The sequence below is a fragment of the Ceratotherium simum genome, chromosome 4 (assembly GCF_057802395.1).
Source record: "Ceratotherium simum simum isolate JZ-2026a chromosome 4, ASM5780239v1, whole genome shotgun sequence".
NCBI classification, from domain to species: domain Eukaryota; kingdom Metazoa; phylum Chordata; class Mammalia; order Perissodactyla; family Rhinocerotidae; genus Ceratotherium; species Ceratotherium simum.
The window spans coordinates 767,327-794,573 of NC_141903.1; the positions used below are offsets into that span (position 1 = coordinate 767,327).

A 27,247-nucleotide genomic window follows, 5' to 3' on the forward strand; every position below is an offset into this window, starting at 1 on the left:
AACTTGGGAAGAAAATGGATCCTAGTGTCTGTGCTCTGCCCAGACGGTGAGCAAGCTGGTGATCCAGGATGCCAACGTGTCCGCCATGTACAAGTGTGTGGTCTTCAACAAAGTGGGCCAGGACGAGCGGCTCATCTACTTCTATGTGACCAGTGAGTGACTTGGTTAGGCCTGGGTGGAGGTCAGGAACCCGGTGGGCACAGGAGGAGAACAGGCCTGGGAAGGAATGATGGACCCAGGTTGGGGCCATTGAGTCTCTGGTGACCGTGTGGCACCCAAGAGAGATATCCAGGGCCCAGTGGGCCCCTGGGTCTAGGTGAGAGGAATAGATTTGGAGGTCCTCGGCATATGGACTGAGATGTTGGTCCACTGGGATGAAGTGGCACCCTCTGCACCCCAGCCCTGGAGGTGCCTCCTCCCACCCCCTCCCCAAACCCTGGATCCCAGGTGGTGGCTGGCTCACAGGTGCATTTTGCCCTGGAGAGAAGGTCCACAGGTTCCTCAGATTTTCAAATGTGTTAGTGAGCCCAGGAAAGCTAAGAAGCCCATGAAAGGACAGTCATTGGGCCCAGGGGTGCAGATGAGGGCACCTAGAAGAGAGATGGAGCCAGAGAGAACACTCTGGGGGAGGAGGGGGAGAGGATCCCAAAGGAGCCTGACAAGGAGTGGCCAGAAGGACAAAAGGAAGTTGGGAACAAGGCATTGCCGAAAGCTAATGAAACAGTGAGATTGTTTCAAGGAGAGGTCAGTGGTAGGGGTTGGTCAGTAGTGAGGGAGGATGGGGACTCAGGCCCCCACTGTCTGGTGACAAAGAGCTCACTGAGGATCTGGGCTCCTGGGAAAGCTGGGGGCAGCAGCCTGGTAGGGGCTCATCCAGGAGAGAGCTAGGAGGAGGTGGGGTGGGAGGAGACCCCAAGGGACTGACTTCCTGAGCTGGTCCCGCTGGTCGGTGAGGGGAGAAGAGGGCTTGGAGGGGTGTCCCTGACCCCGACACCCGAGATGTGCACCCCTGGTTGAGAACTGAGTGAGTCCAAAGGCCAATGGGATAGGGGAGGCTGGCCCCTGGGCAAGTGAGGGAGCACCAGAGCAATGTCACGGCCGTGCCTCCTCCCTCCCCAGCCATCCCCGACGGCTTCAGCATTGAATCCGAGCCTTCAGAAGAGCCCCTGGAGGGTCAGACCGTGCGCCTGAGCTGCCGGGCAGACAACTACACCTACGAGCATCTGCGCTGGTACCGCCTCAACCTGTCCACGTTGCACGATGCGCACGGCAACCCGCTGCTGCTCGACTGCAAGAACGTGCACCTATTTGCCACGCCGCTGGCCGCCAGCCTGGAGGAGGCGGCCCCCGGGATGCGCCACGCCACGCTCAGCCTGACAATCCCCCGAGTGGCGCCCGAGCACGAAGGAGACTACGTGTGCGAGGTGCAGGACCGGCACAGCCAGGACAAGCACTGTCACAAGAAGTACCTCTCAGTGCAGGGTGAGGCGGGCAGGGCTGGCGGGAGGGCGGGCAGCGCCTCCCAAGGAGCCTTCCCCGCAGCCCAGCGCACGCCTGGGCTGTCCATTCACAGCCCTAGCCTGCAGGAGCGTCCCCCTCCTGACTCCCCACGATGGAGGTGTGCAGCCTTCCCTGCCAGGCACTCAAACCCCCACCCTTCCTTGAGCTTTGCGCAGTCCATCCCCACCCTCTACTCCTTGGAGAGCCCCTTCCAGAGTGCCCTCCAGCTTTCTGCAGCTTCGCCTAGCTCCCTCTTGACCACTCCCCCCCCCAGCCCTGGAAGCCCCGCGGCTCACGCAGAACTTGACTGACCTCCTGGTGAATGTGAGCGACTCCCTGGAGATGCGGTGCCCAGTGGCAGGGGTGCACGTGCCCAGCATCGTGTGGTACAAAGATGAGAGGCTGCTGGAGGAAGAGTCTGGTAGGGAGATGGACCCAGGTGAAGGGCAGGGTCCAGAAGCTGGCGAGGCGTAGGCCCCCAGACCCACCTGAACTTGAACCTCCACCCCACCTCCTGCAGGAATCGACCTGGCCGACTCAAACCAGAAGCTGAGCATCCAGCGCGTGCGTGAGGAGGATGCAGGCCACTATTTGTGCAGTGTGTGCAATGCCAAGGGCTGTGTCAACTCCTCTGCCAGCGTGGCCGTGGAAGGTGTGGCTTCCCCCGCAGGCCCCTCCACCACCTCCTGCCCGCACCTGGTGCCTTCTTGTGGCCACCTCATGCAAGTCTTGCCGTGGGGTGCACTCTGTCCCCCTCATACACACAGTAGGCCCTTTCTGCCCATTCAGGCTCCGAGGATAAAGGCAGCATGGAAATCGTGATCCTTGTTGGCACCGGGGTCATCGCAGTCTTCTTCTGGGTCCTTCTCCTCCTCATCTTCTGTAACATGAGGAGGGTGAGCACTCCTCCCCCTGCTGAGCCTCTCCCCAGCTTCTCATGGGGTCTCTCTCCACCCTGGCCAGCCCTTAAGATAAGGAGTAAGGTGCCATCCTGGCTCAGCTGGAAGTCCTGTCTCTTGGGAAGCCTCCTTGAGTACTCCATGCTGGGCTCTTACGTGACCAGAGGTTGTCTGTGTGTCTGTCCCCTCCTTGATTGAAAGTCCCGAAGGAGATCCCATCTGTCCTGGGCAAAGTTTTGCGCAAGCCTCAGTGGTATGGCCAGATCAATGAGCTGTCCCCCCCCCCCCCCCACCCCCAGCCAGCTCACGCAGACATCAAGACGGGCTACCTGTCCATCATCATGGACCCCGGGGAGGTGCCTCTGGAGGAGCAGTGTGAATACCTGTCCTATGATGCCAGCCAGTGGGAGTTCCCCCGGGAGCGGCTGCACCTCGGTGAGGCCAGTGCCCAGCTTGCCCCACTCACCCTGGTCTCCCTGGCAGAGGCAGCTTCAGCTGGGGCCCTGAAATCCCTCCATTCTCAGAACTCATGCCAGAAAGTCCCGCCTGGCCTGACCTGTCCATCTGGGAGTGCATCCCCACAACCATCGCCAGAGCTCCCAGTTCCCAGGCCCCTGAGGTCACTTCCTGCTGCTCTGAGCAGGGTGGGCCCGTCACACCTGCTGGGAGAGGATGCAGGCCTTCCTGTCTGCCTCCTCTCCTCCTCTTCCCGCTCGGGCTCCCATGCTCCTCCTGTTTGGCAGAGGGGCTCTCGACTTTCCTCCCATCCTGGGCCTTCCTCCTGGCGCTCCGCATGGGTTGCCCCTGCTGCCCGTCCCCCTCCACCCTCACCCCCATACGGCTCACCTGGAATTGGCTCCCTGCCTCACAGGGAGAGTCCTTGGCCACGGGGCCTTTGGGAAGGTGGTGGAAGCCTCTGCTTTCGGAATTAACAAGGGCAGCAGCTGTGACACTGTGGCGGTGAAAATGCTGAAAGGTGGGTCAGCAGGTGGAGGGGCTGCTGAGCTGGTGGGGAGCAGTGGGCTGGTGGGGCTGTGGAGCAGGAAGGGAAACTGAGGTTCCAAGCCAGCGTCTCCCTCAAGGTTCTATAGGGAGTCAGTGGGAGTCAGCCGGGCCTGGGCACAGGTCTGAGCAATACTCCCCAGCCTCACCTGAACCCCTGGCCTCAGAGGGGCGGGCAGGATGTGCTGGGGACCCTCCGCCCCCACTGGCAAGAGCGCTGGCTGTGCCTTAGCTAAGCCAGGGGCCTGGAAGGAGGGATGCGCAGGGATTGGGGGCGAGGCAGAGCAGGCCCAGCACCGTGCGAAGCCCCTGTGTCCCCTCCAGAGGGCGCCACCGCCAGCGAACACCGCGCCCTGATGTCGGAGCTCAAGATCTTAATCCACATCGGTAACCACCTCAACGTGGTCAACCTGCTGGGGGCATGCACCAAGCCCAACGGTGCGGAGCTCGGCTCGGGCGGGTGGAGGGCCAGGCCCTGGGGCGCACTGGCTCTCTGGGTGGGAGGGGTCACCTGGGCTTGGAGTGGGCAAGGGCGGGGCGGGGTCCAGGAGGGGGCGGGGCGGAGTGTTGCGCGGCGCTCGCCTTCCAGCATGCAGTCGGTCACCAACCTCGCGGCTCCTGCCCTGCCCTGCCCTGCCCTACCCCAGGCCCCCTCATGGTGATCGTGGAGTTCTGCAAGTATGGCAACCTTTCTAACTTCCTGCGCGCCAAGCGGGAAGCCTTCAGCCCCTTCGCGGTAGGTGGTCGCCGCTAGTGAGCCGGTGAGGCGCCAAGGTGGTCTGGGGGGGTTCCTCTGCCGTGGGTGGTGGGTCGCCCCTCGGACCTGCTTTGTGCCTCCGCAGGAGAAATCCCCTGAGCAGCGAAGGCGCTTCCGCGCCATGGTCGAGGGCGCCAAGGCTGACCGGAGGAGGCCGGGAAGCAGCGACAGGGCCCTCTTCACGCGGCTGCTGATGGGCAAGGGCGGGGCGGGGCGGGCCCCTTTGGTCCAAGAAGGTAAGGATCTAGCTTCCCCCTGCCCAAGATGTCTGTCTGGCACGATGATGCCTCATGGTTGGGATAAGCGGGCCTGGGGCCCTCCGGAGGGACTTACTGGGAGAGCGTGATGGGCTCTGCCTTAGGACCGGAGGACACCTCAGGAACGGTCTTCACAGAGACTTTCAGTGTTTGATTTGGGTATGACTGGATGCATACGAGTTTGCCTTGCAGACAGATGGGGGAGCAGTCCAGGCAGAAGCAGCAGGTGCAAGATCAGTGGACAGTAGTCACTGCTCTGGGAGTAGGTAGCCGGTGTCCCAGAGAGAGTGCAGGCTGAGGGCTGGAGAAGGGGCCCACACACTTGTTACTAGGACAGGGGCCTCAAGCCCGGCCAGGACGGATGCAGCCAGGATTGGGTGAACAAATGTTCTCTTCGGGGTGGAATGGAACAAGGAGTCCCATCTGATCCCACCTTGCTGCTTGGTGCAGCAGAGGACCTGTGGTTGAGCCCGCTGACTATGGAAGACCTTGTCTGCTACAGCTTCCAGGTGGCCCGAGGGATGGAGTTCCTGGCCTCCCGCAAGGTGACTGCCCTGGCAGGCCCTTCAGAAGAGAAAAGGGTGCAGACCCACCAGCGTGCCAAGGCGTGCTCAGTCCTCCTATCCCCCACCGCACCCTGTGGTTGAGGCAGGTCTCTCCCACTTTGCAGAGGAGGAAACTGAGCCTAGAGTGTGGAAGTGACTTCCTAAGATCTCCGGCTAGTCGGTGGCAGAGGTGGATGTGGAATCAGAGTCTATCCCACCCCACAGCCTCCTTTGCTGTCCCCATAGTTCCACGAGCCCTCTCCATGGCACACGGCGGGGGGAGGGCACACAGGAATCTGTCCCCGAAAGAGCAGAGTTGAGGCATGGGTGCAGCCCCAGGGGCCTGCGTTGACCGCTCCCGCGCACCTCCTCGTATCCCTAGTGCATCCACAGAGACCTGGCTGCTCGGAACATCTTGCTGTCAGAAAGCGACGTGGTGAAGATCTGCGACTTCGGTCTGGCCCGGGACATTTACAAAGACCCTGACTACGTGCGCAAGGGCAGTGTGAGTGCAGACCACGGAGGGGGGCTGGGGTGGGGGACTCACCACCACCCACAAGGAAGGTCTGAGGACCTGCACCTACAGGGACCCTAGTGACCCCGCCGAGGCACCTGGGGCAGGGGAGCAGAGACAGGAACTGATGAGCAGGGACCACAGTGCTCCGATCAGAGCTTGTGTTTGGCCATTGGTCCATTTAGTGGACACTGACTCCCCACGCCTGTCCTGTGGGGACTGGACATGCAGAGGTGGACCCCACATGGTGTCTGTCCTGGAGATGGACAGGCCTGGTGCAGGGTGGTCACAGAAAAGTGCACAGGTGTTAGGTGCAGCATGTGTCTAGTTGGTGGCGCTCCAAGGCGGCCAAGCCGGCGCCTGAATGAGCATCCAAAGCTGATGAGGGCTTTGCCCTGGGGAGGAAGGGAGAAGCTCGGAGGGAAGGCGATGGGCAGGATGGATCCAGGTTGTGGCAGGCCACCGTGCAGAAGGCTTTTGTCCTTTATTTTAACTCACAGGTGTGTGGGGGCATGTGGAGGTGAGAGTCAGGTGTGTGGTCCAGGAACCCCTCTGCAGTTGTGAGGAGAGGGGACTCGGGGTGCTGGGGTGGAGGCAGAGGCCAGTCAGGAAGAGCTGTGGCCCTCAGGGCTCCCAGATAGAGACCATGAGAGCAGGAGAGACAGATGATGGGGAAGGCGCATCGGGAGCCACAGGAGGAGGGGTTAGAAGTGGCGCCAGGCTTCCAGTGTGGGGACCAAGGGTGTACAGGGATCTGGGGTTCCTGAGTGGGACTTGGGCTGAGGGGTCTGGAGCTGGAGGAGGGGTGCAAGTGCTTCCCGGGAGAGCACAGGGGAAGAGAGGGGCCCGGATGGACCCAGGAGGACAGCAGCAGGGAAGACGCCGTCAAGGGAGGCACCAGACACCTCTGGGATGGGGGTAGGGGAGCAGGGCAAGTTGCAGGAGCCATCTGAACACACAGGGGCTGGTGGGACCCCAGAGTCCTGGGCAACTAGGCGGGAGGGGGGCTACACAAGGGTTTGGCCTCCTCCCCTTCTTCCCTCCCCATGGAGACACACTTCCCTCCTCCTCCCACAGGCCCGGCTGCCCCTGAAATGGATGGCCCCCGAGAGCATCTTCGACAAGGTGTACACCACGCAGAGCGACGTGTGGTCCTTCGGGGTGCTGCTCTGGGAGATCTTCTCTCTGGGTGAGTGTAGAGTGGGGTACAGGGGAGGGCGAGGCAGGGTCACAGGCTCCTCTGGAGCAAGCAGCCCAGGTGGTTCTGAGGCAGGTGGTTCGAGAACCCCTACCTGTCCCCTTCACCTCCAGCGTGGGCCACCCTGGCACCACCTCTGGAGGACAGCATGCCCCAGCTTATGCCAGGGCACAGCCTCTGGCTCCCCACAGGTCCCAGAGGGACAGGCCTCGAGGGTTCCCCGAGTCTGCCTCTCCCTGGCTGAGCTGCTTCCTCACCTGGCACTGGTGACGCTGCTCCTGCCTTCCAGGGCTGGGAGCAGCCTGGAGGAGACTGGGTGCTCACTCAATGACCACACCTACTTACATAAGCCTCCCATGGGAACCTAGGCCCCGCTGGGGTCGAGATGAAGCCCCGGCTAGGTTGGGGGAGGCCCCGAACAAGTGGGAAAGCAAAAGCACCAAATGGCAACCTTGCTGCATGCTTTCGCTAAACATAAAAGGGCACGGAGAGCACGGGAAGGACAGGACAGGATGGCTGTGTCAGCCACGGGGCTGGGAGGGCTAGTGGGATAGAGGCAAATGGGCCTGGAGGACAGCAGTCCATAGCAAGTGCGCAGCCAGGCCGACAGTCCCCGCGGGTGGAGGCGGGCAGGGAGGGCGTCAGGAGATGCAGCAAGAGGTAGGAGAGCTGGTCCATGCAGCCCCTGCAGGCTGGGTGAGGGCCTGGAATTTCAGTCAGTGGGAGCCTGGCAGTGCTCTGAGCGAGGGAGAGAGCTGGCTAAAAAGGGCCGCCCTGCTGCGGGGTGGCTCTCAGAGTGTTTTCCTGTGGTCAGGAGAGCCAGGTGCCTGGGGGGGCGAGGAGGGTAAGGCCCAGGACCTGTTTGTAGGCACAGCCACAGGACTTAGGGAGGGATCAGATTGGTCGGCCAGAGCAGGCCTTTCCTAAGAGGGGTGGTGGTGACAGGGCGGCTCCACTGGCTCGGCACAGCTCTCCCGACCCTGAAGATCCCAGGAACCATGTTTTCGCTCACGTGTCTCTAAAGCGCGGATGCTCATGGCACTCCTAGCTAGAGAGTGCCATCGTCCTCTTGACCAGATGAAAAATGAGCACTGGGGGAGGCAAGTGCCTTGCCCAGGACCCCGCAGGGAACAGCAGGGCAAGCACCCTGCCGTGGGGGCCCAGGACAGGCAGTTTGGGGCCTGCTCCCTACCCATCCCCACTTCCATCCTGTTTCTGCCATCAGGGGCCTCCCCGTACCCTGGGGTGCAGATTAATGAGGAGTTCTGCCAGCGGCTGAGAGATGGCACCCGGATGAGGGCCCCAGACCTGGCCACCCCTGCCATGTGAGTCTCCTGGCCAGCTGTGCAGATGCTAGGGGGCTGGGAGGGCGGGTGAGCACAGGGGGTGGGGAAGGGGGTTTGTGTGCAGGTATGAGAAGGGGGGCATGCAGGCAGGGTGGGGGGAGGTTGTGCAGGCACAGCAAGGGGTGGAGGCCTGCAAACACAGTGTCTCACTCCACCTCTCATCCCTCAACAAACAGCTTTCCTGCCCGCCCCCCAGGGGGGAGGGCTGGTGTGGGGGCCTGGGGTGCAGCAGGTGGGGGGCGCACTCAGACCACGTCCAGCAGCCAGCTTTACCTGCAGACGCCGCATCATGCTGAGCTGCTGGTCCGGGGACCCCAAAGAGAGGCCTGCATTCTCGGAGCTGGTGGAGATGCTGGGGGACCTGCTCCAGGGCGGGCGCCGGCAGGTGAGCCACGTCTCCACCCTGGCCTGCTGCAGCAGCCTCTGGACCCAACTCCGGGGCCACCATGCGGATGGTCAGAGCCTGTCTGCCCACAAGGAGCCCCAGGCTGGTCCCCAGGGGGCCTGCAAGGAGCCCCTGTCTTCTGGCAGAGGAGCGATGTGTTCCTCCACCTCCCTCTGCGCCTCCACCCCCTGCAGCCTCCGCCCTCTGCACCTGCCCTCACTTGTGTCTCCCTTCCCACACAGTGTTCCTCAGGGGTGGGGAGGAAGCCAGCTCAGGGCCGACTCAGGTCCTCACTGGTGCTCCGAGACCAGGAGGAGTGAGCAGGGAGCAGCCTGCTGCCTGGGCCTCAAGGGCTGGGGACGGGCACTTTCGCTCCAGGTCTGCCCCAAGAAGCGGGTGGGAAGTGCTGGTGCTGCAGAGACTGCAGAGCAGCGGGGCCCTGGAGCGAGGATGCTCTGCTCTGCCTGCCTCCCTACACGTGGGGCACCTCGGGGGCAGTGGGGAGAATCAGCCGGGTGGCCTCGTTTAATCCTCAGAGCCCGTGGAGCACAGTCCCTCACAGGTCAGGAACCCAACCATCCTGAGTGAAGGCGTGGGAGCTGAAGGCTACAGTGGCCTCTGACCCTACCGCCTCTGCCGTCCCTGCCAGGAGGAGGAGGACGGCATGGTCCCCTGCGGCTCTCAGAGCTCAGAGGAGGGCAGCTTCTTGCGGGCGTCCACCACAGCCCTGCACGTCACCGAGGCCAACGCCGATGCCGAGGACAGCCCACTGAGCCTGCCCCGGCACAGCCTGGCCGCCAGGTGAGCCGCCCTCCCAGTGCCTGGGTCGCCGGGCAGGGGAAAGCGGTTTGGACATGGTGTATTTTATCTTCATCGGTCATCAACGAAAAGAAACTACAAGCGCTGAGGAGCACTGTATGCCGACGCAAAGAGCAGAGTGACCTTAAATGACAGTGCTGCTGTCGGGGACGCCCTGCTTGTCAGCCTCAGGGCCCTCCAGGGCCACATGGCCTCGTGACTTTGCTTTTCTCTGAGCCTCCTCAGTCCTCGCTGTCCTCCAGCCTCCTCCTCTTCCCTGCACCCTTGGCCCCTGAGAGCCCCTCTCCCCAGTTTCAAGGGAGTGTCCCTCTCAGCACAGTGCCCAGGCCAGGGGATGGGGGTGAGTCTCAAGGGCCACTGGCAGAGACTCACTGGCAGTGACCCCAGTCACTAACCCGTGTTCAGGATTGGAACGTAGCCAGAGTTCCTGGAGTTCTGGGTCGGAGGTGTCTTGCCAATGGCGGTTTACTCTCCAGGAATGTCCTGCCGTCCACATTCCCACTGGCGTTGTTGAGAGAAGGGCTCTGAGACCCCACCCATCTGCCCCAACAGAGAGCAGAGCCAGGCCTGGGGACAGGAACAGCCAGCTGGTTCTTGCCAAGCTCCTTCTGCCAGCCCCCCAAGGCACACACTTGCCTGCAAACACAAGTGAACACACATGTCCACACACCTGGGCCTGCCTGCCCTGCACAAGGAGGCCCATCCCAGGGTTAGGGCCTCCCCACCTCTCACCAGCTCCACAGCCTCCCCGGCAGCGGCCTCAGGAGGTTTCCTCTTCTGGCACAGGAGAGGATACGTGGCTCAGGGTCAGGGGGCCTGGGGCAGAGCGCAGACCAGCATTCAGACCCAGGCCTCCTCCTCATGCCCCAGGCCTGGGGTCCTTCCGGGGAGGAGAGGAGGGCAGACAGAGAGGTGGAGAGAGCTCTCAGGAGGGGTGCTGGGGTATGTTTCTTTAGTACTTTTCGTTTTCTCCCCACAGATATTACAACTGTGTGTCCTTTCCGGGGTGCCTGGCCAGAGGGACTCAGACCCAGGGTTCCTCCAGGATGAAAACGTTTGAAGAATTTCCCTTGACCCCGATCACCTACAAGGCCTCGGTGGTATGTGGGGTGGGGAGGCCTGTGCACCCCAGATCAGGGCCGCTGGGCTCTCTGCGGGGAGGCAGACATCAGGAGCTCCTAAGGCAAGGGGCAGAAACCGGCTCAGGAAAGAGTGATCGTCCCTTGGAACGTCAAGTCCAGGTTGCGCCTCGGCACACTGGGGTCTGGGTGCTCCTGCCATGCCGCTGCCTCTTGGCCACGTCGCCCGTGTCCTCCTGACTCACACGGGGCCTCCCCTCTGTGGCAGCCCTGCCGTCTCTCTCCCAGCAGCGTAGGCTCCTCCTTCGGGTTGGGCCTCCTTGGATCAGCCTCAGGCAGGGACCCCCTTTGGTGGCCCCGAGAAAAGGGATCAGAGTCACTGGAGTAGGAGGCTGGCGTAGGGGCACCGGAGAACCACCTGTGTCCTCAGATGAGAGTCAAGCGGAGTGAGGTCAGAGCAAGTGTGTCCATTTTGTAAAAGCGCAGACTGAGCCCCCAGCCGAGTTCCAGTGACTCACAGCCTGGAACCCTCCGGCCCCAGCTCCCTCTAGACAGGCCTGGTCAGTGAGCATTGGCTGGAGGGGCTGCCAGTGCGGGCAGTGTTGGGAGCCCTGGACCAGAGCCACGTGGACCCAGGCTCATGTCCCCAGAACCAGATGAAGACCCTGGGGGGGTCCCGAAACTCTGACAACAGTGCAGTTCCCGCCCCCACCCCCCCACCCCATGTAATTCCAAATGGAACCACACGCACGACCTGAGGGGACAGAGTCGCTAAAGCCGGCTGTGTCTACTTGAGGATCGTTTTTCTACACTGTGGGCTGCCAGGTTCTTTCGATGCTTTCCCCCTTTCTCCTGGTGCTCCTGCTCTGCCTGCGCCCTGAGCACGTGCAGAGCCACCTTGGAGGTCCCCCAGCGGGGGGCATCCCAGCTTTGCGGCCTCCTGAGCGTGGGCCAGGCACGGTCCCCCAGGCCTCAGTTTCTCCCTCTGTGGTGGGGCAGGCGACCTCACTGCATGCTTGGGTGAGGAGATGGACACCCGCCTCCCACTCACTTCCCGCAGGACGGGTATGAGATCGGCAGAGGTGCGGGTCCGTGTGCCCTGTCCTGCCTGGGGCGGCTGCCTGCAGATGGGCCTCAGCGGGCCAACAACTTGGCCTTGTTCTCTCCGCACAGGATAACCAGACAGACAGTGGGATGGTACTGGCCTCCGAGGAGTTGGAGCAGCTGGAGAGCAGGCACAGACAAGAAGGCGGGCTCAGGTAAGGCTTCTGGGGTCTCCTTCTCTGTGAGGGGCCGGGGAGGGAGGCTGGGCCTGCGTATGCCCCTCACTCTCTTACCCGAAACCTTTCCTGGCTCCCTCTTGCCTTTCTGTGTGTTCAAGGCGAGCTGCTCTGGGACTCGAGGTCTTTGGCCACATGGCCTTCCCAAAGGAGCTCCTTCCCCCGTCACCATCCCGACCAGCACACCTGGTGCTGGGCTCCACATCCCCTTACATTTGACAGATGCTCAGATGCCACCTTTTTGTGAAACCGAGTATGATTCACCATGCCCACTGCACGTACACACAGCCATCCCCCAGCCAGGGGAGGCCATAGCCATCCTGAGCCCCCCGCACTTAGCCCAGTGGGTGCAGGAGCCAGACAGATCATGTGACCTGGAGCTGGCTGGTGTCCTATTTTGATAAGAATACGGTTACAGAGAAATCCTCATGTGTGCCTGCACAGAGGGTGACCCAGATAGAAGGTGACCTCCATTTGCCCAAGATAGCCCCCAAAAAACTGAATATTTAAACTTTTAAGAGTATAGATAAAATAGTTAAATGTCTGCTTCTTCACCTTATTACTTGACTTGCACGTAGCTGTTTAAATGACAGGACTTACAATATTTCATAAAACATTGCTGTTCTCTGTTTTCTTCAGACCATCGTGTTCAGACCATTCACTTGTACCTTTGACCTTTTCGGGTCATCTAACACAGTTTTCCAGAGTAAATCTTGGCTTCTGCCTACACTGTTTTTGAATCAAGATACGATGTTGTCACTAAAGATCTCACCCTAGAACCCAAGTCTTTTTTTTTTTTTTAAAGATTTTATTTATTTTATTTTTCCCCCCAAAGCCCCAGTGGATAGTTGTGTGTCGTAGCTGCACATCCTTCTAGTTGCTGTATGTGGGACTCGGCCTCAGGATGGACGGAGAAGTGGTGCCTCGATGCGCACCCGGGATCCGAACCCGGGCCGCCAGCATTGCAGCGCGCGCACTTAACCACCAAGCCACAGGGCCGGCCCGAACCCAAGTCTTTATTTGTGTCACATTAGGGTGTGGTGTCGCTTTTCATCCTTTTAGTGGGTGCATTTGTGACTCGCAACTTCACTAGCTGTTGGAGATTTTCCCAGCGGCCGACACAGGGCGTGTTTGTGGCCCTGCAACACTGGCGGCTGTGGGGTCACGTGTCCGGGAACAGTTACTGCATCTGCATCGTCTGTCTTGGCCTCTTGTTTTGTTTTTATTGATTCCATCAGGTGACCTCTATTATAACCTAGTTTGGGAAAATTAATACTAATTGCATTGACAGAAACAGTTTCTGGCTAATGTTTCTTTACCAAACAGTGTTTCATCCCTTAAAGAAAAGTAATTCAGTAAGAGGGTGAGCCAGAGGATGATAGCTACTTAAATTCAAATCTCTACGCATCTTCCCAAAAACAGCGGATGATGGAGGGCACTCAGGGCCTCTGCCTGTGACGTAACCAGGAGAGCGGCTCTGGTTTGTGTGCGGGTAGGGAAATTCTCACCGGGACCAGCAGAGCCATGCCTGGGCCACAGTGGAAGGACAGCAGGATGGGGACTGCCCTGTGAGAGGGGAGTGTGACAAGGTTCTTGGGACAGTGGCCACATACACTGGGGAGATAACAGAGGAAGCAGAGAGCTGGTGGAGCAGAGCAGGGCTCCCAGGGCAAGTGTGAGGCTCCAGGGGCAGCCATCTTGGGAAGGCACTGCTTCTGAGAGGGCAGTGAGCAGGATGGGAGTGTGCACCTCAGATGCTTGGTGGTGAAGGAAGAAGGAAGTTGCAGAAGATGGGAGTCCTACAGAAGCAAGATTGCATCAAGAATCCAGAAGACAGCAGACCTAAGGGAACTGCTCATTCCAGAAACTGCACCTCGTGACAGCGGCAGAGGGCACTATTCTCTGCACGGGTTCCCTTGGAAACACATTGTGAAGAGCCACAAAGAGGTGCAGCAGGTCACTTGGCAGGTGCATTCACTAGGCATGTGGAACATTCTCCAGACAGGTGCAAGGGTAGACTGTGCCTTGTAGGGGTCTGTGGGGGAGGTGCCCAGTCCTTTCCTGTCTCCTATTGGCCGCTGGTCAGCACGCACCCCGCGGGGAGCTAACTCCCTCTCTCTTCCAAGTTGTCCATCTGGCCCTTTCAGTGTCCATTTAGGATGCCAGATCCCACGCCCTGTGGTCAGGCATTTCATCCAGGTCTGTAGGTGAAAGGAAGATCTGGAAACCCTGGGCTTGTGGTGGGTCAGCATGGCTGCATGGCAGCAGCCAGGAGGGGCCAGCACTCCCAGCTGAGTGACTGGTTGGTCCCTGGTGGCAATACAATATAGGACATGAATGGAGCCTTTGGAAAGAAGGGTGCAGTTGAAGGAATTCAGGTGATACCAAAGATGTGGGTCTGTTACAGAACCCCCGAATGAAGAAACCTGGGAAACCACGCACATCCCTAGCCCCTTCCCTAGGGTAACCAGCTCCTTCTGGTCTAGGAAATCCCATTGTGAATAATCATGAACAGAAAAAATAAGCACTATCCATACAGAGTTGTTATAAGAATAAAAAAGAAAATTAGAATGAAAACTTTTCAGTAGATGCAAAAACAAACAAAATGAAGTAGAGAAACACTGATACAACACTCCAACATGCATTAGATATGTAATTAAACAAGGAGCTGCACCGTGAACCAGAAATTTAAACATTCAGAATAGAAATGGACAGTGTGAAGATAACAAGTGGGAGCTGACTAAATTCAGGAAAGAAATTGAAATAAAAGACAAATCCTCTTAAAAATGAAGACCAGGGTGCCAATGAACAATAGATATGATCAGAAGGAAGGCACAGAAGATGGACATGAAGAGAGTCAAGAAAATAAAACTGAAATAAATGAAGAGTTAAAAAGGGCCAGAAGGAAATGGATATAGAAGTGGAGTGGACAAGATCCAATATGTGTACCATTGGAGTCTCTGAGGAAGAAGATGCCAGCAGTGGAATAGAGCTAATATTTTAAACTTGTACTTCAAGATCACTCTTAAAAATAAAATAACAGCTCTGAATCTATGTACTGGAAGGGTAGACTGGCCCAGAACAGTCAAGTAAGACATCCTAGTAGAACTATTAGACTTGAAAGATAAACATCTGGGAATTCAGGCACACAGACCGAGTCACTTAGGAAAATAGTCAGATTGGCATCAGGCTTCTCAGTGGCACCATGCGAATCAAAGAGCAACAAAGCAATGAAGCAACGTTTCCAAAAACTCAAAGAAAGTGAGAGCTCAGGAGGGAGCATCGTAGGGCCACCTGCGAGGCAGCAGGCTGGCACCTGCAGGACCCCCAGGCCAGGGTGAGAAGCTTGGATGTCATTCTGAGAGATAGGAAGCCGCTGTGAGCGACTTGGCCTTTTTGCCCTTCTCCCAACAGGCAACGATAGAATGTGCCCTGGAGGGGTCTGTGGGGAGATGCCCAGTTCTTTTGTCTCCCGTTAGCCGCTGGTCGGCACTCACTCTGGGGGGAGCTAACTCGTCCTCACTTCAGGTCACTCCCCCAGCCTGTTTGTGTCCACTCAGGAGGCAAACCGCCCCCGTGCGGTCTGGCGTTGATCCAGGTCTGGAGGACGTGTCAGGAGAACGACGTCGTCTAAGCTGAAGTGTCTCTGAAGAGTGGACTGCAGGCAGGCAGCAGTAGGGGGGAGACTGCAGAGAGGACAGTGAGGGCCCCTGCCTCTGAGGCAGGGGCACGGCAGGAGAGGGGCATGGATGCATCCTGGGGTTAGGACAGATAGGACTTCTGGCTGCATTGGACATGAGGGGGAGGGGAAGGGAGGGAGCAAGGATGACACCCAGGTGCTTGAGCCCTTGGGTCAGTGTTGGTGCCGTGTACAGAGATGGGCAAGACTGGGAGAAAGGCAGGTTTAGGGGGATGAAGTTGGGCATTCTTTGTGGACCCACTGAGCATGCTCCGGAGTTTGCCAACAGGCTCATCAGTCTGGTCCCCTCTCTAAGTCAGGTCTGTGTGTGCCCCCCTTGCCTCCATGATCAGTTAACGCTCCAGTTGTCTTGGACGATTCCAGTCTGACCCCAAGGACAGACCTCAGGTCTTGTCCGTCTTCTCTTCTTACTGACGCCACCTTCCCTGTCTCAGCAGCTGTAAAGGACCCGGCCAGAATGTGGACGTGACCAGGGCGCATCCTGACCCCCAAGGGAGGCGGCGGCAGCTGGACCCGGGGGCACAGGGAGGCCAGGTGTTCTACAACAGCGAGTACGGGGAGCTGGCGGGGCCACGAGAGGAGGGCACCTGCACCCCGGCCACCCGCACGCCCTTCTTCACAGACAACAGCTACTAAGAGAGCCCAGGCAAGGCCCCCGCGCCCAGCTCCAACAGTTGGTGGGGCTGTGCCTGGCGGGGTGAGCAGAGGGCTGGCAGCCTAGGCTGGGAACTCATCACCTTTGGTTCAGGCCAGGGGACGTTTCCTCATCTGTAGCTAGGAAGAGCAGAACCCAGGCTCCAGGACTCCCAGGACTGCAGCCCCACGCCTGCCTGGGGCCCTTCTCCCAGTCCAGATTCAGATTCCAGTCAGCTCAGTGTCCACAGGGGCAGCCCCGGGCTGGGCACTCCCACGGGGAATGTCTCTTTGATGGTGGGTGGTGGCATGATCCCATTTTCTAATGAGAAATATGAGGGTGTGAGAGTCACATGGTGATGGAGGTGGAGCCAGGCTGCATCTGCGGTCTCCCAGCCCCCACCCCAAGCCCCTGCACCAAGCACTGTCCCTCCACACAGCCTTCCCTTTCCCTGGGGAATGGCTTTCTTCACTTGCCTTTCAAAGGCTGAAGGGAAGGGGCCATATTTCCATCGCAAAGCAGCAAATGAGGGATCTGGGGAGGGGTCCTGTCTTGAGGCCAAACAGCTGACCCTTTCCAGGGGCAGCATCTGCAGTGCTGCCAGTTACAGCCGCCTTCCTCTGAGTGTTGAGGTCTATTCAACACACTTTTTCCATTAGGACTTCAGAGACTGAGCTGCTGTGAACAATTTACTTTTCAAAACTTCAGTCCGAAGGCAGCCCAGGAAAGGTCTTTCTGAATCTGGATGATTCTTGCCTCTGCCCCCAAGTCAGGTGCCATCATAGCAGACACGGTCATCGTCACCTCTTTCTGGAGAAGGCCCCCAGCCCCACCTCCTGGCCTAGAATCAGAAGAACCAGCTGATGGTCTAGAGCTGCCCCATTTGAGAAACGCCTGGTTCTTCCCTCCGGGGCCTAGATCTGCCACCTGAGGCAACTCGCAAGCCATGAACATCCTTATGAGAGGTGAACACCATGGGTTCCACCAAGGAAGGCTTTGGGGCTGGCCCCAAAGACCACCCAACATTGCTCTGTGCCATGAAGCAATCAGCGGACTTTCTTGTGGCCCCTGGGAGACCCTATCTTCTGCCCCCTGGTCTCTGCCTGATGTCGGTGCCCTGGCAGGTCAAGGCTCTGCCCTCACCGGAGAGCAGCCAAGGACCCTCTGGAGGCTGGAGCCATTCTGCCCAGGCCCCCATCCCAGCTCACTGCCCAGGCTCCCCACCCCTGGCAGGAGAAAGACCCTCCTCCCAGTTAGCATCATGGAGATTGACAGCCCACCTACACCCCACAAGACGCTTGCAGGACAGGCGGCTGTGCGGCGAGCAGGGGCTTGCCCGGCAGACCTCCCCCGCCCCGACCACGGTGTATTGTTCCTTTAGGATATGTCGAGTGCTCGTGTGACTGTAATCCTCACTGTCCCCAGTGGATCCCCTCCTCTGATGTCACCTGACTGTGGGACCTGGGTCTCAGGTTTACCTGGTGGAAGTCCAGAGGCCGTTCTCAATCTGAGGAGCAATGCTTATGACACGGGAGCAGGGCCCTGTCCCCCAAGCCCCTCCCACGTGCATACCACCTGTTTGTGTCACCTCTCCTCCTGTCACATAACTGCACACACAAAAATGTACTGGGAAGATAATCTACCACGCCCTTGTAGAGCATGTGCTCCGAAAAGATCTAAACTATTTAACAAAAGATAATAATAAATTTGATGCCAGTCTTTGAGTTACAATGAATGGGTTCTCAGCTAAGTCCTAGGTCTCTGTGAAGATTTGATTCCAGCCTTCCTCCCCTCATTGTCCACCCCATGAGGCCACTGACAGGCCAGAAAAGAAAGGGCGGCGGGGACAGCTCAGGCCCAGCTTTTCTCCCCGAGTCGGCTGTGGAGTCCCCCAAGCCACCAACAGAGGGCGCGGGGGAGTACCTCCAGACTCTGCTCCCCACGCGGAAGCGCTTCTGAGCGTGCTGCGAACGCAGTCCCCTAAGGTCTAGTTTATGGGTAAAGTGACACGGTGCCTGTCACCGCCTACTAGAGCCAAATGCTGCCCCAGGCAGGCTGGGTCTCTGCCGCCAGCTCCCCAAGTCTCACTGCACCAAGCAGGTGCCCCCAGACACCCCCCTCACGGACGGGACAGGCCCAGAGGGGCGCTGCGTGCCCGGGGTCACCTCGCTGGTGGAGTGCGTGCCTGGACCCCGAGGTCAGGGAGGTCTGAGCCGGGACCCCGGCTTCAGTCCCCGCGCAGGGAGATAAACTCTAGCCGGCAGAATACAGGTGTGTGGCATGTGGCAGGGCCCCCCACCCCACCCCCGCCAGCCCTGCCTTGCCACGGTGCCCCTTCCCTTCACAAGTGAACGGCTGGCCTGAGGGTGGCTGCAGATTGAGGCATGACACTGGCCATCTGGATGTGGCCTTAGCAGGCTTCCATAGAGGGGCTGGCCTAGCAGCAGCCCTAGGGGCTGGGGGGAGGGGGGAAGCCAAAGATGACCCCTGGGCCCCAGCATGTGGAGGCCAGGCAGGGCTGCCGGCACACCCCAGTGGGCACCTCACCCAGGGGAGCAGAAAGGAGCCCAGCAAAGGTCAGGAGTCAGAGGCCACCCACTGCTGAGCGCATCCGTGATGATGGCTGGTGCCCATGTCATGGGGGCTGCCCCACCAGCTGTCCACCTGCAGGTTCAGGGAGGGGAGCATAGCATCACTGAGAGGGAGGCCTGCCCTCAGGACCACCTAGTGAGGTGCAAGTGCCCTGAGGCTGGGCCGGGCTGGGCTCTGGCAGCTCCTCAGGGCTGAGAGTAGAGGACATGGCACCCTGAGGCTGGGTGACCCTGGGACTGCCAGGACCAGGCACTGCTCCCCAGAGCCTCAGTTTCCCATCCAGGAGTTGCTGCCTTGCAGAACTTTGGTGATAACAGTTGAAATGCACCTAGGAGTGACCACATCGAGTAAGAAACCCTGCTCCCACCAAGTCATGTCCTTCAAAAGCAACATTAAAAGTCAACTAGGAAAGAAGACACTGTCTGCACTGGCATCCAGCCCTCCCCCACCCCTCCATTGACTCATCCACCCACCATCCCCAGATACCCACCCATCCATCCACTCATCCATCCATATGTCCATCCATCTCCCCTTCCATCCATCCACCCATCCACTCATCCATCCATATGTCCCTCCATCTCCCCTGCCACCCATCCACTCATCCATCCATATGTCCATCCACCTCCCTGCCACCCATCCGCTCATCCATCCATATGTCCATCCATCTCCCCTGCCACCCATCCACCCATCCACTCATCCATCCATATGTCCATCAATCTGCCCATCTACCCATCCACCCATCCATCCATATGTCTGTCCATCTCCCCATCCACCCATCTATCCACTCATATATCCATCCATTTCCCCCACCCATCCGTCCATCTGCAGCAGAATAAACAGAAACTCACCCCCCCACACACACACACACCCCTCTCAGGGGTCACAGAGAGACTTTTTGGGGCTGCAGCCATTGAGGTTGGGAACAGGGGCATTCTCAGCTAATGCAAGGCCCTCAGTGAGGAAAACAGGCAGGAGAGGGTGGGAAGACTGCTTTTAGAAGGGTTCGGGTTAACGTGATGTTAATAGGGAAAAATGCATCCCTTGAATGAGATCAAACTGGGGGGCTCTGGAAGTCAGTAAGCACCCTTGATGGATCTGCTCTTCATTGACTTAGGAGAGACTGTCTGCAGCCACCACTGCAGGGAGGGCAAGTCGCTCCCCTCCTGGACCGAAGTGGAGTGCACCCTTGTTCCTTCAGAGCAGCACCTGCAGGGAGAGACAGAAACCCCCTTACTGTCCAGCTGGAGCCAGAGGTGGCAAAGTTTGCCCTAAACCAGACGTGGGGTGGGAACCTGAAGGGGCGACTACAGAGGGGCTGAGGGAGGAACTCGGAGAAGCTGTGGAGAGAGACTCGAGGGATTTGGAAGGTGCTGGGGCAGCATCCCTGAAGGCCGTGGCCACCCTCTGTGGGACACGGGGTCCATTTAGCCAGGTGAGTGTGGCTCCCGGGGTGATGTCTCTGTGCTGCTCTGGGACCACCAGAAGTCCATCAGAGCTGGTTTGTGTGCAGCAGGGCAGCGGGGCAGCTGGGCCTCTGGGCGTGGCCGCCCCCCCACCCACCCACCCGCAGGAGGCAGCTCCTCCTCCCAAGATGGGAGGGCCTGCTGCCTTGGACCAGGTATCATGGTCCCTCCATGGCCTCTGAGAGATGGGAGTAACAGAAGGGACTGTTACTAAGTCCTTGGGTTTAAGCTATTGAATCAGCTTTGGACAAGCCTCACCCTGGGATAGCAGTGAGTACATCTCTGATGTGGGTAGGGCCCTGGTCTGGAGTGAGGGCTGGGACGTCCCCTGGGGTCTGACCCACCAATTCCCACCCCTCACCTGGCAGGCAGCTGCTCCCAGCCCCGGTGCGTGGAGGCAGCACAGAGTGCTGGTCACTGGGGACCTTCTAGTCCTGAGGGCCACTAGGCACAGGAAGAGGCCAGGGGGACAGTGCAGATCCACCCTGAACTGGCTGGGGGACCTAGGACAGGTCATCCTGTCCACCCCGCATTACCATTCCACTTAGGGACCCACTGCCAGCGCACCTTCAGTCCAGGGTGCTAGGGCCCCACTCTAGCCCAGGCTGAAGCAGGAAAACTAGACCTATTCTACAGGACATGGCTTGGCCACAGCTGCTGCCGTCAGCACAGCTGCTTAGAGCAGAGGGACCCAGTGAAAGCTTATGGGAGGCCCTGGGGACAGCGGCTTGTCTCCCAAGCCTGAATCAGTGTCCGCAGTTTGGCACTGCTAGCTGCCAGCTTGTCACCCCAGGGAGGACACCTATCTGAAAAAACAGAATTTCAGTATTTGCTTAAGCCTTGCAAGCCGTCTTCTCCATCCGTTTCACCCATGACCCGAGCCCATAGAGCAAGAGCCATGTGGACGGCAGCTGACCCTCACCCCCTTCCCACCGCAGGGCTCTGAGGGGAGGAGGCCCCGGACAGGGCAGGGCAGAAGGAAGTGCTCGAGGAGCCCGATCAATATTGACCCAGGGAAGGCACCCATGGACGTGGGAACAGACACGTTGGTGGCACTGCCCAGAGCCCCAGGACCCAGATGACCAAGCTATGAGGAAGAGGAAGGAGCCGGAGGCGGCGTGCTGATAGAGATTCATGGTGTGACCCCTGGGCAGGACACTGCAGCTCCGCGCCTGCCCCACCCCTCGCCAGCCACCAGTCTGCTCATCTTCAAGCCACTCTGATTGGTGCCAGAAAAAGCCCCCAAACCCCTTTGGGATGGCTTCATCTGGGCTCCCAACAGAGCCCTGGACATGCCCACCTGTCCTGGTGGTGACAGCTCAGGGCAGGAGACAGAGGGGTCTTCTGTTGCCCGGTGTGGCAGTCCTGGCCCAGAAAGACTTCCCAGAAGAGTACAGGGTGGCCGTGGCAGCCAGGGGGGTTTTCTGATCCTGGGAGTCCCTCAGGGCTGCCCATCCACACCCACCTTCCACAGGAAAGGAGCTCAGAAGGAATGAGGAAGGGCGCCACAGGGGCTGGTTCCTGGCTTGTGTGCACACCAGCTTTAGAGATGGACACAGGGCGGTTTACGGTTGAGCAGCGTCACAGACGTGTCCTACAGCACAGGTCATTGTGCTGCGTGGGGATGGCCTACTAGCTGCCAAACCTGAGTGGCCATGAGGAGACTACACGACAGTGAGTTATGGTAGAAAAAGTGAAAGGTGGGCATCGAGGGTCCCGGAGTCAGTCTAATGATGTGCGGTGACAAAGACGCCGGGCACACGGGGCTCCAGCGCCTACAGGCGAGACGGCGGGGCCAGCCCACCTGGCCAGAGCCACCCCCCTCCTCACTAAGAGGTGGAATTGCTGTCCATAATCCGCTCCAGTTTGCTTAATAATTTCCTTAACTGGGCTCTCAGACAGGGATCAGAAACCCAGACGCTGGCCAAACAAAAAGACAGTGAGAACAGAGTAAGGGAGCTCCCAGGGCCTCAGGGGGAGGGGTGCTGTGTGTGGTGGACCCAGCCCAAAGTCAAGGGGCTGCTGGCCTTGCTGCCAGTGTCACAGCACAGGGACAACTGCCGGGCACCCTCCACAGGTGTTTGCTGAAGTCAGAGCCACAGGGAAGGCCCAGGCAGAGGCAGCTGGCACTGTCCCCTGGGCTCCCCACTGAAGCGCCCCACCTGAGCACCTATCTCCCTGGTTTGTGGGCCTTGTGGTCCTTCCACAGCCCCAAATTCGGTATTTGGCCCACATCCTGGGGCCACCAGAGTTCTTGTCTACCTCCAGAACCTCATTCCTGGAGGAGCAGGCCAGGTGCCAATGTTTGTTTTGGCTCAAGGGATGTCCTGCAGACATTGCCCAGGACAGGCTGACCGTATTGTCTGCAGCAGGGGCTCCTCGGTGTCACCCCAGCCCTCTGCCAACAGCAGGTAAGCATGCAGGAGCCGGCTTGGGGAGCCCCCAGCAGGTGCTGACTGCCACTACCCATCCCTGCACCGTCTCCTGCCTGGTGAGCTCTGACACCCACTGTGGGCACACTGTACTGGCCTGGCAGGGGAGGAGGCAATGCAGAGTTTAGGGGGTGGTAGGCTGAGAAGCACCCCAAAACTATCCAGGTCCTAATTCCTGAACCTTTGAATGTTACTTTACGTGGAAAAAGTCTTCTCAGATGTGATAAGTTAGTTCTCTTGAGGTGAGGAGATTAGCCTGGATTATCTGGTGAGCCCTGAATGCAATCGCATGTGATCTTACGAGAGAGAGGCGGAGAGTTTCTCTCTCTATCTCTCTCACACACACACACATGAGAGGAGGGGGCCGTGTGACCACAGAGGCAGAGATTGGAGTGATGCAGCCACAAGCTGAGGAGTGCCGGCGGCCATGAGGAGCGGGAAGTGGCCAGAGAGCCTCTGGAGGGAGGGCAACCCTGATGACACCTTGACTTCGGCCCGGTGATGCTGGACTTCTGGCCTCCAGAACTGTGAGCTAATAAAGGTGTGCTGTTTTCAGCCACCAAGCATGTGGTGAGTTGTTATAGCCGCCTCAGGAAACTAACACAGAGGCATCCCCTGGCCCGCCATGCAGGCCCCTGGGCTCAGGCCGGACCCTCAGCCACCCCCACGGCCCCCAGGGCAGGTAGTTCACAGGGGCGGCTCTGAGAACTAGTGCGGGGCGAAGGGTTGGACCACCCGGGAGCCAGTCCTGGCCTTTACCATCGCCACTCGGGGGCCTGAGGCCAGTCCCTCGGCCTCCTCAGTGCTGAGCAAATGTGACCAGGCATCCGTTCTCAGCTCTCCCAGCACGACAAAGAGCAGGGCCCTCCCCTCCTCTGCCAGCTTCCCCTCTGTACCAGAGGGTGGGGTGACTTGAGAATGGTCCTGAAACCTTGACTGAGCACCAGCGGCAGAGTCTGGCCTTGAGTGAGCCGGCACCTGCCCTCGCAGCGCAGTGGTGGGACCAGGCCACGTGTCCTTGGCCCTTGCTGGGGTGCTCCGGCAGCATCACTGCCAGGGTGGGGTGCAGAGGGGCCGGTGACCCCCACACACCCCAGCCCCAGTCCAGATTAGTGACATTCCTGCATCATTTTTGGCTGTGGCAGGGCCTGTAGCTTCTGTGACAAGGCACTAGGTGGTCTCCAGTGACTGCACTCAGGGCTGACAGCTTCCCCACGAGGTCCAGGAGGCCCAGAGTCAAGGGCCGGCTGTGCACTTAAGGCCATGGGAAGGTTTCATTTTAATTTCTTTTTAAATCAGAAGAAAAATTAATATAATAGTAATGAATATATGTGATAATGGATTCAGCCTGGATTACATTTGTCTTTATGCCAACACAGTCATAACATATATTTTTAAAAAATATTTTATGGAGGAAGATGCCCATCCACAAAGGCCAAAGTGGCCAGGCCACACTGTCAGGGATGGCCGTTCAAGACATTTTTGTTGGCATGTCTGGTCGTATACACAGGACTAATTTCTAGAATTAGATTTACTCAGAGGGAGACAAAAGAGACCAGAATTTGAGAAGTTTCGACCCCGGAGGCCTCTCAGATCCCATAAGGGATTTCTGCTGTCTGTAGAATTTTGTAAACACTGGCAATTTTTTCCCCCAAAGTCTTCTCTCATCTTCTATCAATAAAACATTGAAAAATTCAAAATAATTTTAGTCATTACTTGTTTGGGAAAACATGAGGCTTGCTTTCTCTGTGCTTGACTTGACAATGGTCATTAGAAAGGAAAGGTTTTGCTCCAGTCAGTAAGAGGAGAACAGGAGAACGAGAACAAAGCTGGTAGGAAGACGCCAGAGACCTTTTCAGATTTAAATCTTGCGATTTCCCCTTAAGCACAGTAGATTCAACACATGCGTTCACCTTTACTCTCTCCCAAATTTCTACTAAAAATGTTCTTAATTGTTTTACGTTTTAAACCCACAAGGATAAAGTAAACTGGAGAGACAACAACAATGACAAAACAAGCCAATACATTTTGAAAGAGAGAAGGTGGGTGGAGGTCCCTTCAGTGAACTGGGCGCCCACATGCAAAAGAATGAAGTTGGACCCCACCGCACACCATGTGCAAAAATTAATTCAAAATTATCAATGATCTAAATATAAGAGCAAAAATCATAAAACTCTAAGAAGAAAATATAAGGGTAAATCATCATAACCAAATCTTGGATTTGGCAGTGGATTTTAGATACGACACTGAACGCCCAAGCAAGAAAAGAAAAAATAGATAAATTGGACTTCATCAAAATTAAAAACTTTTGTGCATCAAAGAAAACTATCAAGAAAGTGAAAAGACAACCCACAGAATGAGAGAAAATATTGCAAACTATGTATCTGATAAGGGTCTAGTATTTAGAATACATAAAGAACTCTTACAACTCACAACAAAAAGATAAACCAATTAAAAAATGAGCAAAGGACTTGAAGAGAAATTACCCCAAAGAAGATATACAAATGGCCGATAAGGATAAGGTAAGCTCAATGTGTCAGTCGTGAGGGAAACGCAAATCAGAACTCCAATAAGGTACCATTTCACACCCACTAGGATGACTATAATAATAACACTAATAAAAACCCAGAAAATAAGAAGTGTTGGTGAGGAGTGGAAAAGTGGAACCCTCATATATTACTGGTAGGAAAATGAAAGAGTACAGCCCCTGTGGAAAACAGTACAGAGGTTCCTCAATAAGTTAAACATAGAATAACCATATGACACAGCAATTCCACTCCTGGGAATATACCCAAAGTGAAAACAAGTACTCAAATAAATCCTTGTATATACATGTTCACAGCAGCACTATTCACAATAGCCAAAAGGTGGAAACAGCCCCCCAATGGATAAATGGGTAAACAAATAGCAGTCTATCCATACAATAGAATATTATTCAGCCATAAAAAGAAATGAAGCACTGACACTTGCTACAGCATGGATGAACCTCAAAAACATGATGCTCAGTGAAGGAAGCCAGACACGAAAGGTGGTATATTGTCTGATTCCATGTATATGAGATATCCAGAAAAAGCACATTCACAGAGACAGACCACAGACTGATGGTTGCCGGGGGCCAGGAAGGAGGCAGGAATGGGGCGGGACTGCTTAATGGGTATGGGGTTTCCCTTCAGGGTGATGAAGATGTTTTGGGAACTAGATAGAGGTTGTGCTTGCACAACATTGTGCCACTGAATGGTTCGCTTTGAAAAGATTAATTCTATGCTATGTGAATCTCATCTCAATAATAATTTTTAAAAAACTTTATTAGAAAACAAAAGAACAGTCGTTTTCTGGGGTGTTGGGAGTGGAGGGATTGGCAGTGCTGAGGAAGGGGAATCCACCTGCCTGCACAGGGCCTGCCCCCCGTAGGGTCAGAGCGGGAGGCCAGGCAGGAGCTGGAAACGGGCTGCTTGACAGTCTATGAGGAGAGCAGCTGAAGCCCCGGATCCCCTCCCCACTCCAAAGCCAGTTGACCCCCTTTCCTGCCCTGGCTGGAGACTGAGGTTGCCCTTGACCCTCTGGGGAAACTGGAGGATAAAATGGGACACACACAGCCCTGGAGGAGGCAAAGGGAAGTCCCAGGATGGAGTGGCCACTGGGACTCCTCACAGAGTGGAGCCAGAGGACAGAGGACTTGACAAGAGTCTCTGTAAGGATCCCATCCCGTAGAGGACCTTGGTGAAGCATTCCGTCGAAGAGTTTGGGAAGACAAACCACTTCTTTGTGGTAGCAGCGGTGGCAGCAGACAAAACCCAGCAAATAAAGTATGAGGCACTTGTGTTTAACACCAGAAAAAAAAGTTTACAAAAATATTTTTAAAATGTAACCTCGTTAAATACTTTTATTGCTCCCTCTCATCTCCGTTGTCACGAATATTTGAGGAGTGCTTACACTGGGCACCAGAAGCAAAGACGAGAGCCCAGCTGGGGTCGCAGGTGCAGTGCTTTGGCTCTGGGGAGGAAGGTCACGAAGGTTCAGATCTCAATGTGCCCTGGCCGTGATTCTCAACGCTTCCACCACCTTCTCTGGTTGGGCCTCAGCCCTCGTGCACTTGACGGAGAAGGTCAGATACAGCTCTAGGAAAAGTTATCTGTCCCTAGGGGAGCCCATGTTGCGAGAGCGGTGCCGTTAGGTGGGTTTGGGCCAAAAACCCAGCAGTTCTTGCCTCAGCCATCCCTGTGGGACCCCGAGGGAGCAACAGGAAAGAGGAAGACAAGCCCAGACCACTCTGGGTCCTAAATCACGAGGTCTGCGCGCCGGACGAGCCCAGATCCGAGACTGCAGGCCCCGCACCCGTGAGAGAGCAGAGCTGGGGCAGAGAACACTGGCTAATGACGGCCACTTGGACAAAAGAGGAAGAGCAGTGGGGCCCCTGCTGAGTGGGACCACCACAGACCATCCAGGGTGTGGACTGGCTGGTCGGAGCCATCCAGCTGGGGGAGGCTGTAGGCAGGGGCAAGCGAGGGGCCCGGAACTCCTTCCCCTCCCGGGAACTTGCTCCCTCTATCCTTTCTTCTGTAAACCCACTCCAGCTAATGCTAAGGGTATAGTCGACAGGCGAGGGAGGGTCAGGACCTCCTGACCCCTGCATCAGTGACAGGGCTATGGCTCCTTCCAGGGGACGCTGCTGAGATGGGCCCCAGACTGTGAAATGGGTTGGTTAGTAAATCGACTCTAAGGACCCACTAACCCCGAGTTCTGCCCCGTTCTGGCTTCGATCTGGGATTATGCTCAGCGTGCTCAGGCTCCGCAGACAGGGCTGCTCTCTGACCCTCAGCCGGCAAAAGGTCCGGGTGAAGCCAG

At 57.5% G+C, this 27,247-nt stretch overlaps 1 protein-coding gene across 7 annotated transcripts in view; it reads left to right on the top strand.

Moving 5' to 3' along the window:
* FLT4 (fms related receptor tyrosine kinase 4) overlaps positions 1-17,634 on the top strand; it is a 41,886-nt gene extending 24,252 nt beyond the window's left edge. For 2 of the 7 annotated variants that reach the window (XM_087429172.1, XM_087429175.1), the window contains exons 12-30: positions 44-152; positions 1,120-1,482; positions 1,775-1,921; positions 2,021-2,152; positions 2,290-2,396; positions 2,699-2,834; positions 3,271-3,375; positions 3,726-3,839; positions 4,049-4,137; positions 4,244-4,394; positions 4,866-4,960; positions 5,343-5,465; positions 6,552-6,663; positions 7,898-7,997; positions 8,298-8,403; positions 9,053-9,204; positions 10,202-10,322; positions 11,475-11,560; positions 15,716-17,634. In XM_087429172.1, the coding sequence (XP_087285298.1) occupies positions 44-152; positions 1,120-1,482; positions 1,775-1,921; positions 2,021-2,152; positions 2,290-2,396; positions 2,699-2,834; positions 3,271-3,375; positions 3,726-3,839; positions 4,049-4,137; positions 4,244-4,394; positions 4,866-4,960; positions 5,343-5,465; positions 6,552-6,663; positions 7,898-7,997; positions 8,298-8,403; positions 9,053-9,204; positions 10,202-10,322; positions 11,475-11,560; positions 15,716-15,917 (2,550 nt within the window). In that variant the 3' untranslated portion in view covers positions 15,918-17,634. The other 5 variants (XM_087429173.1, XM_087429174.1, XM_087429177.1 and 2 more) reach the window with 5 other exon arrangements.
* Positions 17,635-27,247: the final 9,613 nt, after the last annotated feature.